This window comes from Anas platyrhynchos, chromosome 6, assembly GCF_047663525.1.
Source record: "Anas platyrhynchos isolate ZD024472 breed Pekin duck chromosome 6, IASCAAS_PekinDuck_T2T, whole genome shotgun sequence".
NCBI lineage: Eukaryota > Metazoa > Chordata > Aves > Anseriformes > Anatidae > Anas > Anas platyrhynchos.
The window spans coordinates 30163992-30180497 of record NC_092592.1 but is presented as its reverse complement, the minus strand read 5'-3'; the positions used below and the strand labels follow the sequence as shown (position 1 = coordinate 30180497).

The 16506-nt window shown below is 37.6% G+C and overlaps 1 protein-coding gene across 4 annotated transcripts in view; it reads left to right on the top strand.

The window, feature by feature from the left end:
* The window catches only part of SORCS1 (sortilin related VPS10 domain containing receptor 1), a 287180-nt gene that overhangs the window by 189229 nt on the left and 81445 nt on the right, over positions 1 to 16506 (top strand). For all 4 annotated transcript variants that reach the window (XM_027460308.3, XM_072039771.1, XM_072039770.1 and 1 more), the window contains exon 6: positions 14886 to 14950. In XM_027460308.3, coding sequence (XP_027316109.3) covers positions 14886 to 14950 — 65 coding nt within the window. The remainder of the gene's footprint in view (positions 1 to 14885; positions 14951 to 16506) is intronic.

Below are 16506 nucleotides of genomic sequence, written 5' to 3'. Positions count from 1 at the left end.
TGGAAGTTTGCTGCCAAAGTGACTTTAAAGAAGTGTAATATCTCTTTGTCACTGATGCAAGCTTAAATTTTTGCTGCATAAACTTATACTATACAATTAGAATCCAATCATCTCTCAGTTTTAATACATCGGTTGTCCGTAATGGATGCTTTAACTTCAGATTTCAACATTTGTGTGGTCACAACCACACAAGGAGCTATGAAAAATCATCCCTGGATGTAGGACCAAACTTTCCTCTAGTCTGAAGTTTTTCAGTACTAGCAAATTTCTTTGTATTTTGATTCAATTTTCTCTATCACAGACCTACCTAGGGATCCTGGTGTACTGGTAACTCTACTCATATTTCTGACTGTAGGCAGAACTCCTTGCGTTTGCTTTCCATAGCGGTGATCTGCATACCCAGTGTAAATCTCTGTAACCACAGTTTCCATAAAGTGCTTATCTGAATACCCCCAACACATACACATACATCCCTACACCCTGCTATGGAACAGCAATTAGTATAACTTCTACTTCTGTGGAAAAAAAAGTTGAGGAATGAAGGAGATGCTGTTCTGCTTTCCTACAGGTATGGTTGTGAAAGTCTAAATAAAAAATGTTTATTTATTAGTATTTGGGATTACTCCTCTTTTTGCTTAAAATGCATGTCAATCTGCAAGAGTTCTCATCAGCTGTATATGGAGGCAGAAGTTTACCTCTGAGCTACCTCTACAAGATGTTGGCTCTTGTCCTGTGAATCTGGACTTTAAAAGAGAAGCTTTAGATCCAACAGTCATTTTGAAATCAGGAGGAGCTGAAACAGGTGATTAAAATTAGATCCTCCTGGTGGCTTCTAACTCTAAGCTTGTGCCAGTTCCATAGGTTTTGAGAACAGCAAGATTCAAGAGAGGTTTAGTCAAATATTTTCTTTTAATTTCTGAAAGTAAGAGCTCTAGGTCAAATTTACTTCAAAAATGAATTAATATTTGGTTTGCAAAGGATATAGACCACAGATTTTGTTTGCTGCTCCTGATTTTTAATTCTTTCTCATAACCTGTGTTATCTGAAACTTTCACAAACTGAATTCCATTTTAAACTTAAACTTGTTTTTGTGTGTTTGTGTAGACACAGATCTATTACTCCTACTTCTTCTCCATGGGGCTCCTAGCTGGGTTTCAAAGTGTCAGATACACACACACACACATTTTTTTCATGTTTCTGGGCTAATAAAAGTGGAAAGTCCTTCAAACTGGGGACTCCAGTTTTGGGGACATCCAGCAAAATTGTACTGATTGAAGAAGGTCGTAGAGGTGTAATGAAGGTTCCTGTTCCTGTATCCCTGAGTCCTGTACTTCACTTCAAACCTTTTGAAGTTTCTCGTCATTAGTTATAGTAGTGGTTTATTGTAAATTGAGCTGATGGATGCCTACAATAAGAATAATGATGAAAATGAACATTTTTCCTTTCTGTAGAGTTCAGACTTTGAAGGCCTCTTAGAACCTTACAAATAAGAGAACTAGGCCTTGGAGCTTCAAAGGCAAAGAGTAAGATGAAAAGATGAAAAGAGGTTCCAACCACCCATCTAATTCCCTACAGCCATAAACAAAACATGAAACTGCAAGCCTGTATTTTCACCTTGAAGAAAATGTCCCTTGCATAATATAACCTCAGTGTAAAATAGTGTTTCTATTATCAAAATTAAAAATAATACAGCTTGTGGAGACAGTGTTAAATCTCATTCTGGTTTACTTATTGTGGTCACCACAATAAAAACAAACAAACAAACATACAAACCCACTCAGCTTCAATTATATGGCCACTGTCAGAACATGTATACCACAGGGAGCAACACTGGGCTTTTCTGTGCAGCCAAGTACCTGTGGACAAAGGAAGCACTGAAGTGCTGAATCAGCAGAGCAACCCTTTGCCCTAAGAGCATGGCCACTGCTGACTTCCCTTGCAAGGAAAACAAAGGGAGACTGGGACATAAGAGTGTGCAAATCACAAGTTAAAATCCAGACTTCTACAGCAACATCTGTATAGCCAGTGCTGGTGTACAAGTTGGGTCAAGCCTGACTTTCTGCCCTGGGTTATTTGCTTTTTAAAAAAAATAAATTATTATACATTTGGGTTTGGGAATGAATTTGCACAGTCTAATCAAACAAGCCAGAATGCTGACTTCCAGTTACTCTTGAAGGCAGAAATGAATAGTAAAGGACAATGTCCTGAAGTCACCAATTTCCAAGGAAATTACTTTGTGGGGATTCTCTCTCCAGTTCCTGATACTTTCTCTAGATCATACAGATTTGAAGGGATCCACCAGAAAACAACTGTATTGTGAAGAGAGTAAGGGCTATATATTCTTTGTGGGAAATGAAGGCTACATTCCAATATCTAAGGAGCGCTGAGTAGTTACTTTAGCACAGAATGGTTCCAGGACTGTCTAAATTGGGACATCACTAAGATCAGGAAGACACAAAGCAAAGGCTTTGGCATCAGGCTCTTGAGACTGCATTTACTTAATGTTGCTTCTTTTAACAGAGAAGGAACATCTTTAAAGGCTTCTAAAAGGATTTGAATGACTGATGAAAGCAAAGATTCATTTTCCTGATTTCTCAAAGATATTTAAATTGACATTTTACTCTGTTATGTTGGTTTTGTAATTAGCTTGTGGGTCACTCCAGGTCTTGTGAATAAACATCATTGGGCTTACTAGTTTTAGTTTTGAAAAGGCTCTGCCTGAAAATGCTGTCAGATAAACTATAATGCAGCTACATTTCTTATATCTTTATGCATTAATGCATTACAGCTGCATTTCTTATATCTGTTTGCAAGAGAATTTTATTTTTTATTCACTTATTTTTGGTTGGTTTGTGAAAGATCCCTCCTACTACCATCTTAGAGAAATTTAAGAACATTAAAACAATCTGTTGATGCCTGCTATATAACTCTGAGAAAACACTTTGTATAGAGACAACTCAGCTCCTTGTAGCTCACAGGTATTTTGTCTTCTGCATCAGCTATTTCAAGAAATGGCCATTAACATGAAAACAAGATCTTTGTTTCTTCAGAGCTTACCTGTTACCCTCTTTTCATTCTTCTGTTTTCATCTGTAAGCGATACTCTGACATCCACACTTGTAATGGAAGAGATTGTAATATCACTGTGGAGGAACATATTGGGGTGGGGGTGGAGGGAATGAGCAGAAAAACTCAAACCTATAAATGAGGTGACTGGAATTTTCTCAACTGAAAATGAAAAAGCAGAGGGGGAGGGAAGAAAAAGATATCTCTGATTCTCTACCTCATTAAAAGGTTGTAAGGACACATTTGTTCATGCATATGTGTTGGGCAGGCTTTAGTGAAAAGTAAAACTATCATCTTTAATAATTGCTGTAATTAGGGTATCTTATCACATAGCTGTTTGCATAATCTAGATACATGGAAGTGATATATTGAGGAAAGCGTAATGCATTCAAACCTATGTACCTGATGGGAACATAAAAGGATCCACAGTGCATACACCCTCAAGGCACTGTGGTTCTGCACTGTGTCAACATTTTTTATGTTTTTTATTATTTCTCTGGCAGGTTCTTGATATTTTGCTGTTAAATGTACTGTGACAGAAAAATGCATTAAAGTTAGAAAGGTGCTTAGTAATTCTGGAACTGTGCTGTACGAAAATACCCTAATTGCTAGGAAGGAGTATTCTAAGCAATATTAGTTCAGCAGGGTAATACAGAAAAAAACAAGTTAATGTACATGACTTATTGTTGATAGCACAGTTTTTCCTAATGTGGTCAGCATTAGGGTAAGAGAATGTAGTAGATGATAGTTAGGAAAGGTGGATAAATGCTTTATCTAAATGTTTCTCAGTTTATTTTTGTTGTACATGATGATTTTCAGCATACATTCCTGGAATTTTGCTGGCAAAGACTCTGGTTTGTAGTGAATGCAAATGTGAATGCAATTGCCAAATCAATCATACTGGGAATTGCTTTTTTTTTTTTTTTTTTTTTTTTTCCTGCTTTAAGTGGTCCAGTCAAGCAGTCAAAGCTCAGCAGCGATACCTTGTGACTAGCAAATCCAAACATTCAGGACCAAGGGTTAAAAAAAAACACAACATAGTCAATGTGCATACAGTTTGCAATGGCCAAAATATTCAAGCAAAAATTGATCACTAAAAACTAGATTTTTTTTTTTCTGTTCATCTCATCAAGTCATACATTCAGCTAGAAATTATTTTATGAAGGTTAGTAAGTCAAGATATCACAATTAGATTTGGCCTTAAAAATAAATAATAATAATAATAAAAGTTTAAAATCTCATTAAAATGTATTCTTTTATTAAAATGGGGAATTTACTGAAAAGATTCTCAACTAATTCTGATCATAACCTACATCTGAAAAAAAAAGTCAAGGAAAAAAAAAGTCAAATAATAAAATTGTCTTAAAAAGAAGTATACAATGAACAATGGAAAAAACCCAGGTAGCAAATTATATCAAGTTATAATCATTAGGTGCATCAGTGCTATTAATTTCTTTACTTATTTGGTTATTTCACACAGACAATTAAGTAGAAGAAATACAAAAGAAATATCCCATACTTTAAGAAGCTGACTGTCTTAATCAGAGCAAAATTACAGCTCAGGGCTTTCATGCACTACATGGCCATAACAGATTAGAAATAAAAATGTATTAATGCATCTGATTCTTGATTGGGTCAGGTGTCCATGATATTAATGGTCCCCTAACAATGTTACTGTAGATATGTCAGTTTGGGAAAAGAAGTTGCTATGTCTCCTCTCTGATTGTCTTGTGTTTTTCTGAGAATAAGAAGGAGAAGAAAATGGATGCAAAGTTTATAAGAAAACAAACAAACAAAATAGGCCAACTAACTTTTCCCCTCAAACAATACAAAGATAGGCATACACACTGTAAGGGAGAAAAAGATAAACTGGTAAGCAGCTGGGAGGAGAGATGAGTAGATAGGGCTATATTTGTGTTTCTTTTATGAGCAATGGCAAGGAAAGATAATCTTTAGAGAAGAATTATATAGTATATATCTTTTCCAGAGGAGGTTAGAAACTGTATTTTAAAAGGTCTGACTGTGTTCATTGGAGCAGCTGAAAGAGCTGAAAATCAAGGGAAAAAATGTGTCAAAGCCCTGTAAAAGCCCTGTTAAAAACTCCATTATATTCAAGCAGTTGGAGCAAGCCTGGCAAACTGTCCCAGCATACTTGTCAGATCTTGGCTTCGTGAGATTTGCACGCCTACCCAGGTGGGCTGAAGCAATTTAAATGGCATGGTGTCTGGGCTGTTTACAAATGAGGCTGTGTATTGCTGAACAAGACCTTTTAATCACTGCAGGACAACTGCTGGAGGCTGATGGGGAAGATGCCAATCAAAGGGCATTGTGACAGCCTGACCAGAAAATCATCTGCTTCATCTAACACAAAAGCCATACCTGATGAAATGAAGTGTACTAAAAAGTTAAATAAAAAAAATACATATTTCATAGCTTAAATATGGTGGAAATGAGTACATGCCAGATAGGCATGTCACCTATGACAGTTTTCAGGGGATCTGAATTAAGCAGCTGGCTGATAGGAACTAGTAAAAGTAGTGAATTTTGTTTGATTTGCCTGTTTTATTATTATTGTTATTATTATTATTAATTTTTATTTTAAATTCCTTCCTGAATCAAACACCACAAATTTACTTCCCATTGAAATTTGGCTTTGGGAGAAAGTCAGACTGAAGGTCCAAGCCTCTGTAACACAAGATGCTGTTCCCTTGCTAATATTCTTTTGTTTCATGACTAAAATAGGCTTAAAGATACAGATGATCTGCAGGCTAGCAACATATTATAGCATATGGTCACCATTCAGTGTCCCAGAAACTTAACGTTTTCTCACCAGAAACATCAGTATATCACCCAGCCAGAGTACAAGGAAGCATAATCTCAGTTGGCAATGTTAATTAAAGATCCTAATGCTATTTCAAAGGGTTTAGTGAAAACCTCTGTTTATGGTTACCAGACAGCTGGACCCTGACGTAGCTCTATCTTTTTTTGCTACGAATGAAGGTTGAAACCTCTCAGATTTATGCAGGGAATCAGGATTTTATTCCTGTCTGGCTTTCAGAGATGCACAACCTGACAAGTCCCACATGGATCAGCAAGGAAAAAAGAAAAAGACATTCAGCATCATTTTCTGTTGCTGTTAAAAGCTCATTTAGATTCTTTGGATTTTTGATAAGTCATAGTTCTTAAGAAACTGAGATCTAAAATACACATCTTTCTTCTTTGGACAAGGCTGAGAAAATTGCCCAAAATCACAGGGCAGGGTGCTGATTAAACTCTGGTCCTCTAAGTCTATAATAAACAGATCCTCTGGTCTCAGTAGTCTCTTGAGATAACTAGTTACTCAAATCAAGATTTGTCAGAGTAAGATATAACTCCTCAGTCTCAAAACCTTAGTTTGGCATAGTTCCACCTTGTGAGAGAAAGTGGAGAGAGTGTGCTCTTGACTTTTCTTATGTTTTTTATTTTTTTCATGAAAACTGGAAAAATGGGAGTAAAATAGTATATTGAATGTTATCCTAGAAGTAATAACTGAATAACATCTGATTCTGGGCCCCACCTCCATTTAGAGTCTTGTCCTTCCATTATGAATAAGGAGGATGGAGGAGAAGAGGTATATTCAACCTGTGTAAGCCTTTTGGGACTGAACTACCTTATTCTGATTGATACACAGGTCGGCGTATTTTGTTTTTCCTATTTCAGCTGGTTTATTTTAAAACAATCATCCAGAGTTACTTTATAAATGAAGACGGCCGCCCACGAGTTCTAACTTCTCTCCATTTCTCCACTTGCTCCCTACTAAAGATCTGCAGAATTAGGCAGGCATCAATATACCTGGTTCAGAAACTCATTTGGGGGTTCCTCAGTAGCAGAAGCCTGAACTATGTCAGTTTTCAACAGGCACTGTACAAAGAAGCTGGTTTATTTGTATAGACCTATAAAGGACAGCCCCTGAAAGGAGTAAAATAGTGGAATAGTAAAGCTGGCTGTGGATTCGTCTGGATCTATGTCAGGAAGGTTTCACTGCTATTTTCTGTTGTATGGTTAATAAGAAGCATACTGTCTAAGCCTAGTTGTCTTTACCCTCTTGCTGTATATGACTTCCTGACCCCCCTCTGGAGCATCCTGACTGGGTTACAGCACTACAAAATACCAAAAACACATGCATTAACAGGGTGGGAAGCCATGACCCTATTAGACTGTACCATCAGGGAAGCAGTAAATCAGGTAGATTTGGTGCATGATATCAGGAAGCTGAGTTCAGAGACTATAATTACAGGGTATCTTCCTCCCCTCTCTCCAAGCGAATTCCAAGGAAGATGATTTAAGTCTCCTGCAGTGTGTGAAAAAGAGATGTAGGACAGGAGAGTCTTAAAATCATGATCTAATCCTGGTAACTAAATTTTATCCATTTACATCAGATTCTGTTTTTAAGACATTCCTCCCACCTGTGTTACCAGCAATGGATGCTTACCCCGCTAAGAATTCACATCCATCTATTTTAGAGTTATAGCCAACTTTCCCCTCCATAACTTTCCAAAGAGAGCTGTTCTGTGGTAAGGAAGGCTTGATTTGCTACTGTCCATTAAACTGTGGGATAAATGAACATCACAGATGGAAGGTTATGGATATTATTTCTCTGTGGTTGCTAAAAGTGATGGTGAGAGTGCAAGTGGCCTGGAAATCACACCTCTACCCCTATTTACCCACTCATCTATTGTAGTGTTGGCAGCAACAGACACCTGCATTTCTGGATCGGTGTTGCAAGGTGGGACAACTAAGAAGAGTTTATCTAGTTGGGATTTATTCATTGCATTGTTGTTTCCCATCAGCTCTAGATAAAAGGTGACAAACCAAGTAAAGCATTCCACAGGGTGGATTTGGCCCAGTGGCTGCCAGTTGAATTGCACAAAATTATATCATTTCACCTAACAGGACAACGTGGGAAAGAATGGTACAGAGATATAGCAGGGAAGATCTAATTAGATGATTATCAGGGGAAAATTTATTTGCCAAGTATAAAGAAATGAAGTACCGATTTATGTCTGTCTGGAATCTGGCCTTTTGTTTCTAAAACATGTCAGGAGAATAAAATGGTTAAGAGATGTAAAAGCTAGAAAGCAATCTCTAGAGAATGTTCATGGAAGAGTAAAATCTATACAACTTCATGTAATAGAGATGAAACTAAAGAAACCACAAGAGTTCCCTCCCTCACTAAACTCCCTGGGACAGATTCAATGCCTCCTGTGAGCAAAAAAGGAACAGAGAATGTCTGCAAAGTCCTCATGGAGTGCATTTGGTAGTAAAAGGAAAGGGAGCCTGGAGGACTCTCAGGTTCTGTTTTTATCTCTGCCACATAACTGTGTGATCTTGGTCAAATCAGAGAGGTCCCTGTGCTCTTGCCTAATCAGTGGAGTTTACCTATAAATCTGAGAAGAAAAATTTTCCTCAACCCCTTTTCCTGACTTGTTCTACTGGTCTTGTACTTTTCCATAAGTCTCGAGTAAATCAGTTGCATGCAGGGAAGGTTACTTAAAGGTTGATTGTCAAGTATCTCTGGACAAAAAGCTCTCTGTTCAGGGCTGCATGTTACTATTTTTATGAATGGCAATTAAGACTTAGAGTGGTATAGAAGCATCAGTGGAACCAGTAAATGATGCTACCAAGGACTGCACAAATATCATCTGATGTTGCTGTTTGCACTCCAACCTTATAAACAAAAACCTGCAATTCAATAATCTGGAATAAGCTGTCAGTTTTTTAACATGAAGTGTCACGATGTGTTCCAGAGGCAGTGGGGGAGCTGGTTTTACATTGGTAAGATTTATGATAAGGAATTTGAATGAGTGCTGAGGCTAAAGGAAGATAAATCCCTAAAGGCAGATTCTACCAATAATTGAATTACAAAGCCATTATCATGTGCTGAACAGAGCAACTTTATGGCTCTATTGTGACAGGATAAAGCTTGTTAGAATATTTATGTTCATAGGACAACTTTGGCATAAAGATCTCTGAGAGCATGTTCTCTCTTCCACCAATCTGCTAATTATCTTTCCTGTGCGTTGCAGTATTTGTAGAGAAGGAGATGTGCGCAAATCAAGGATGGGGTGCTGAAGGTTGGGAGCCATCTGAAAATAAATATCACACTAAGCACAAATTCACCTGCAGAATTCAACTGGAGTCTAATGGCCAGAAAGAGATTCAGAATAAGTTGTGGCAAGGTGGAGAGAGAGCACGTAGACAAATGAGAATTTTGAATGACTGAGGGGTTAAACTGGATTTTCCAAGCTAAGCATCACATTTCTGTCTGGTATTGCTTTGCAGCCACTGTTTACCTATATTTAGTCAGTACTGATAACTCAAAATGGCCAGAACTGCATGGATCTCATTCCATCCACCTTAGTTGAGTCACACTGATATCTATCAGTTATCTACCATCCTTTTCTGCGCAAATAAGTGATATTTTTTTCTTTTCTTTCCTTTTTTTTGTTTTGTTTTGTTTTGTTCTGCACTTATTCATTTCATCTGAGACGTTGGAAAGCTGCATAGCATCTCTGACCCTATAAAAATGAGTGAACTACATTTGCACTGGTAGAAGTGATTCTGCCTGTGCAAAGGGGATAGTAGAATTTCTGTTCATAGAATTATACCATGGCTCAGGTGGGAAGGGACCTTAAAGATCATCTAGTTCCAACACCCCGGTCATAGGCAGGGATGCCGTTGACTAGATCAGGTTGGCCAAAGCCCCATCCAACCTGGTCTTGAACACTTCCAGGGATGTACATGTATTTCCAGCCTTTAATTCTTGGCCATTTTCACAGAGACTTCTCTAAACTAATGCTGTCTTTTATTGCTGAGGTTAAAAGACATTTGAACTTTGCTGTGGGTGTGTACAATACATGGAATACACATGAAAAGTTTGCCATCATATTTCTTGTGTGTGTAGGCCCACATACTGTGTCACTATGTCTGAAGTCAAGCATCCAACAGTAGAGGTATCCGAAGCTGATTTTCAGAATGCACAGGGCAGTGAGATGGAATCTTTATAGCCTGGTGCTTTGACTTTGTTTATAAAAAGAATATTTTGAAAGTAAAAGTTCACCATGTGGAAGTTTTTGCTGTCTTCATAGTGATGCCTTTCTGTAGTTCTGAGTGGTCTGACCGCCTTGCAAGCCTTATCTTTTCCCAGCAGCCATAAACAATTGCTTTTTCCTATAACAGTGAATAAAAAGGTGGAAGAAATGGAAACACAGGATAACAGGGGCTCTATTGAATTCCACAGAATCAGAGAATGGTTTAGACTGGAATGGGCCTCTGGAGGTCTTCTGGTCCAACCCTCCTGCTCAGTCTGGGCCACCTAGAGCAACTTGCCCAGGAACATGTCCAGACGGCTTTTGAAGGTCTCCAAAGAGGTAGACTCCACAATCTCTCTGTGCGCATTCTGTGGCTGTGAAGAGCTGACAGGCCTAGGAAGACAAGATTTCAGTAATATGTCAGTCAGAGATATGACAAGGGGTCAGTCACTACAGAAATATGCCAACTAGGGTTTGCCCTTCAATGTGCAGTGCCAGACTGCTTTTATTTATATATTTTTTTCACCTAGTTCTAAAGCAGAGGATGATTCTGGGTCTTTTACTTGTTCTGCTTCTCATGGTGGATGTAGAATCTGCATTCAGAGCAATTACTGTGCTGCAGCCACTGATATCGATTTGCAAAGCTCTCAAGTGCAGATGACTACTTAGCAGACTTGACAGGAATTAAAATTTTAGAAAGCAACTTTGTTATAGGACTGTTAGATTGTTACATATTTCATAATATGAGCATCTTCTGTAAAGGCAGGGGGGTCACTTATGTTCTCTTGGCTTTTTAAAATCCTCACTTCCTAAAAGATTTTTTTTCTCTTATTTTTCCTTTCAAAACTTCCAGACAGTTATACCAACAAAATACAAAAAAAAAAAAAAAAAAAAAAATGGAAAAATACAATGGACAGAAGGTGTTGCTAGCATATCTCTGGTATACTGAAGTTATACTGAAGTTTCAGGGAGTATTACAGAAAGAGTGAGATTAAAGGAACAGACAAAGGGCATGCTGTTATTTTACCATAAGTTGAAAATATAAAGAAATGCAAGAAGAAAAGTTTGATGATGTATATGTGATTGATTAGTCTTTGAGAATGGATGCTAAAAGGGAAGAACAGAACTAAGAAATAAGAGAACAAAGTGCTACCAGCATAGCTAAAAAAGTTGCTCAGAGTAGGGCATGGCAAGGCTTTTGCTGTTTATTTTCAGAGAAATACCTGAAAGAAATCAGTACTTCAGTGAGTCTTAGAGTGTTTCTGACCTGTACCCCTGTTCTATGTAGGGTGCTTGGTTTATAGGCTGTTAAATGCACAACGCTTTTCTCTTGCTTATTTAACTTGCAAAGAGCACTTTGACCACATTGCATGGACTATGTGCACAAAAGGTATTGAAGTAGAATGGGAAGTTGTCTCAAGTTTGAAACATTGAGTTTGAGGCTTTGGGGTTATCTAGGGCAAATCCAGCAAGAGATCTTCTTCCATGTGTAAGCTTGTATTCAGTGATCATTCTAGTTTTGGTAGAAGAACTTTTAAACCCAGTCATCAATCAGAACTGGAATTTCCTTGTAATAAGTTATGTTTATTCATTCTGTTTCATAGTAATGCTTAACAAAATTACTTAATGATACTCAGGCTTGTAGAATTTCATGGTGCTCACCTGCTAAGGATGATTCTTTTTGTCTTTTCCCTTTATTTACAGTCCATAGTTTATCTACACTTCATGTTTTTAAATTTAGGTAGTAAATATGTGCCGCAGGTGTGCTGCGTTACTGCTTTGGGGCACTTATTTGTTCACATGTGGATGCCTGTAGGTATCAAGACATCTTATACTCATTGGAGAGAAACAGTCCATTCTAGGATGAAGTTTGTCTTCTCATGAATTTATGTCTAAAACAGTGCAGATGAACCACAGTACAAAACTGACTGTTTCTCCTCACTGCCTGCAGAGGTATTTGAGGCTGGTTAGCTCAGAGGTCTATAGTATACAACTGGGTAAAGTGCATATTTCTTTATGTGACTTTTTGGGTAGTACGAAGGGATACACAGAGCTACCATGGGACAAGACAGCATGAATGTGACATTTAAAATTTTCTGAACAGTAGGCCTTCAGCAGGATCTAGATGTGGGTAATATGTTTCTGGATAGCAGCTATACCAGTACATCTAATACTGATTTGAGAAAGTATGTATTTATATTTTGCCCATCCTTTGTAACTGATTATTCTTTGCTATCACTGTTGTCAGGCTAGCGTTATCATGCAAGGGCCTGACTGTGACCTTGTGCTGTCACAAATAAATTAGGCCTGTTATATTGAAATGATGGAATGTGTGTTCTCTCGGGTTGGAAGAAAGATATAGCAGCTAAAGAGACGTGGATGTGATTCATATCTCTAGCTCAGATGTTCTGCTTGACTTTAGAAACTCCCTTAGCTTCTCTGGGCTGTGGTTTTCTTCTTAGTTTCACATCACATTTCTAATTTGTAGGGGGTTAGATGATATCAAAAGAAATGAAGCCCTTGAGTAGAAGAATAACGTTTATCATGAGTCATATTTCAGCCAACCTTGTCCTGTCCATCCTTGGTACAATTGATGACTTAATTCTGCCTTGAGCTGAAGCTTTTGCAATCCTAATACTGGCTGTCCTAGCATGAGATGAAGTAATACACAGGTCACTACAGCTGTAGCCTTCTAACTTTCTGGGGTTGGTGGACCGAGATATTTATACACTACTGGTAAGACATTTAAGAGTTTGATGTAAATTATGGCTCGTGTCAGAAGTGGAAACATCAATGACAATCACGTTCCCTGTGTCAGTGAGATATCTCTCTCTCTCTTTTTTTTTTTTCTTTTTTTTTTTTTTTCTTGTTGCCATAATAGATGCAATAGAATTGTTTCTTGGGGTCAGAATAGAGCTGTGAGAAAGCAACTCTTAAAACACCTGACTGTAGGCTTGCAGGCTTTAACTAAGACAACAAGTTCTTTGCTGAAAGAAAACCATTGTTGCATGTCTCTGAAGAGACAAAGTGTTCAAGTCCATGGAATATAATCCTTTTTTCTTTGATGAGTTCACATCCCCATAGGGCTGTGTCAGGTCAGGAGGAGGTGTGCACTGAAGAAGCTGAGCTGTATTATATGGAATAGCCCAGTTCCAGGTGTGCTTAAAGCCTGATGAATAAACAAGGATAAAAAGGAGATATGCCAAATTACAAGATTAATCCCTCTGTATTTTTAGGGCTGTTTGTCACTAGCATATATCTATCCTGAAGTGTATTGTAACCATTAAGCCCAGCATTTGGACCCTAAATCTACTGATGATAGTAGGTGAAGGAAAAATGCCCTAGGAAGGTGCTCCCTTCCCACACACTTGGTGTCAATCATCAGGAAGCAGAAATTTTAAATAAATGTTGATTGGTTAGGAGAAAAAAAAATATGTTATAAGAGCTTTTAAAGATGGCAAAGAGGTGAAAGCAATGCTAGCTTAGACTTTTCTGAAACTTTCAAGTCCCCAGCAGAGGAGAACTGAAGGGAAAAAAAAAAATTTTTTTACTAAAGAATTGTTACAGATTTTGTCAGCGAAGCTAAGGATTAATCAGATAGTCTTGTTATAGTTAACAGTTTTGTAATGGTTATTAGTTAACGCACATGATGATTAAGGACTAGAGCTGCATCTGATTGCAGTCAGTGGGAACTGAATTAAGGTCTAAATCACTGTTTGAACCTCACTTTTGATTTTCTGAAAAATAATGAGGCTTTGAACAGAACAACATCTAATTTGTCTATCAATGGAAATGAATGTTTATCTTCACTCATGCATCTATTAACTCGGAGGTCAGGCAGCTAACATGAAACTGTAGGTTTAACCCTAGGATTTTCTAGGATTATCGCTTGTTTGACAGGGCTAAGACCAGAAACAAGACTGATTGTCAGAGTTGCTACTGAGGCTACTTTAAAACAGAGTTGGTACCCACCTGCAGTCCATAATGCAGTAATTCAGACTGTGCATCAAACTAGTGGCTGTTTGGACTCTCCCAGCGAGTTGTCAAGGCCACCAGTGCTGGTGAAGTGGAACATCAGCAAAGGAAGCAAAGCCTGAGTCCATAAACCCCCTATTTGGTCAGTGTCTTTATACTGTTACTTCTTAATTCAGAGTGAACAAGTGATCATTTTCTGAATCAATTTGACATTTCTTTTATTAATGGAACACTGTTTTTATTAGATCAGAAATGATAAAATGTCTCAGAATGAAATGGATTTTAAAAATTTCTTAATTAATGAGGGAATATTGATCATTAAGAGTGTCAATTAAGCAAATGCGCATAAAGTGTCAAATATAAAGGAACAGCTATAATTAGTATGCTGGCAAACACTGTTATCTCATCAATTAAAGTATGCTGTATCCCACCCTGAGCTGAAATACATCTTACCAATCAAACCAGGGGATACACTAGAAGGTCAGGTGCCAATGAAAAGAGAAACAAGTCTCCAGGTGGAGAGTAGAAATGAAGTAAATGCATCAGAAATAAAGAACTCATAAGTACAATGGTATCAGTTCACTGAAAATGTAATTTCTTTTTTTTTTCAAAAGTTTATTTTATGGAAAACTCCAAGAGGCTTTTAAAATGATCAGCTCTTACTTGTAAGTGTGAGTTTAGGTCCAGCTAAACAGAATCATGTGAAATGAATGTCCCAGATATTACCTGTGGTATGCCTTGCTTTAATGCATTTGCATCAATCTGTCTCTTGCAGGTCTATGATGGGGTCCGGTAGAGAGCCAGATCTCGTGCACCTGGAGGCAAAGACAGTGGATGGTCGTAAGTATATCAGCTTCCTAAGACTGTGGTATTCTGGACTGCCCTCATATTCTTGTAACTACACAATATCATGATGGAGATCTGAGTATTTAGTGATCCTGTCATTTAATATGAGGGGTTTGACTTGTCCAAGGTAAGTCTGTCAGAAGAAAAGTTGTTCCAGGATTGGAAAAAAAGTTGTTATTAACAGGCTGTGAAACAAGAAGATAATATGGAAAGGAAGAGTAGGTGATAAGCAGTAATTGAATCAGAATATACAGCATTTTTTTTTCTCTCTCTCTTTTTTTTTTTTTCCCACATGATTTTTGTTCATAGGAGAAAAGTTCCTGTGTCACAGAGCCTGTCTGTTTGTTTCACACAACAAAAATTGTAGTATCATTTTGTACATAGCTGTACCAAACTGTTTCAGTAGACCAGGGATACTCTGCCTTAGGTACTACATTTGAAAACACCTCATTTCTCTTGCATTAAAAACATTTTAATGACCACCCTGAATGTATTCTTCACTGTTATTGTTTGTCCTGTCATTGTCCTTCACTTTCATCAGCTATTCTCCCTTCCTTTGCCACTTGAGGTGCTTTTCTCCATTCCAGCAGCTGCATTTACCTGCAACTCCAAAATATTCTCTTAATTGGCTGTAAATTCTCTCAGGCACCCTGAGCCACCCGCTGGCCTTTTCTCCTCCCACCCGTGCTTCCTCAAGGTTTTTATTTGAGCTCCCCTGCCTTTGCAGATCTTTCTCCATGGATTTCTTTTCCACAACACCGGATTGCCTCAGGCAGGCATCACACTAAAAACCTGTCTGGCATGGATCCTATCATTTTAATTCCATATTGTTTCCTCTGAAAATAGCAATTTTATTGCAACATGGCAAGCAGATTTGTACCATTTCTAATATGTAAGTATTAATGATGCAGTCAATTAATTCCTTTAAAAAAGGATGAAATTCTTCCCTGAATTGTACCCCAAAATGTAGTGGTGTTACTTAAAATGTATATTTTCTCATTGGAAACTTTAAAACTGTATGAAAAAGTAACAGTAAGTAATCATTTTTTTTTTTTAACTCACTAAAATTCAGCATGAAAGAGAATTTTTTGGAAGATGAATTTTGAAAAGAAACAGTTGTGATAGAAATCATAAAGTTTTAAAGGTCTTTCAATTTCAGGATATGCAAGATTAGTAAAAGCGAAAGAATTTATTATCTCTATTTCTTATCATTTGTGTTCTCTGGTTATTATTTCTCCTCTCAATTTCACTTACCTGAACATGGTGGCAAGACTGGAGACATGAAGCTTTCTGTTTCTCGGGACATGCTAAATGAGAAAAAAAGATTCTAGTAGCACAGTGTCTAATTCAGCACAAAACATTAATCTTATAATGCATTGGGAATTTGAGGTCATTGAGACAAAGTGCTGCAATCAGTGTTTAAGGAGCTATGTTATGGTGATCCTTTTGAGGGATGTTCAGCTCACACTGGGTAGAGAAGATGCCATGCTACAAACACCACGAATAGTCTTGTTTGAGTTCTTAACATGTAATAAGAACATTTTGCAGAC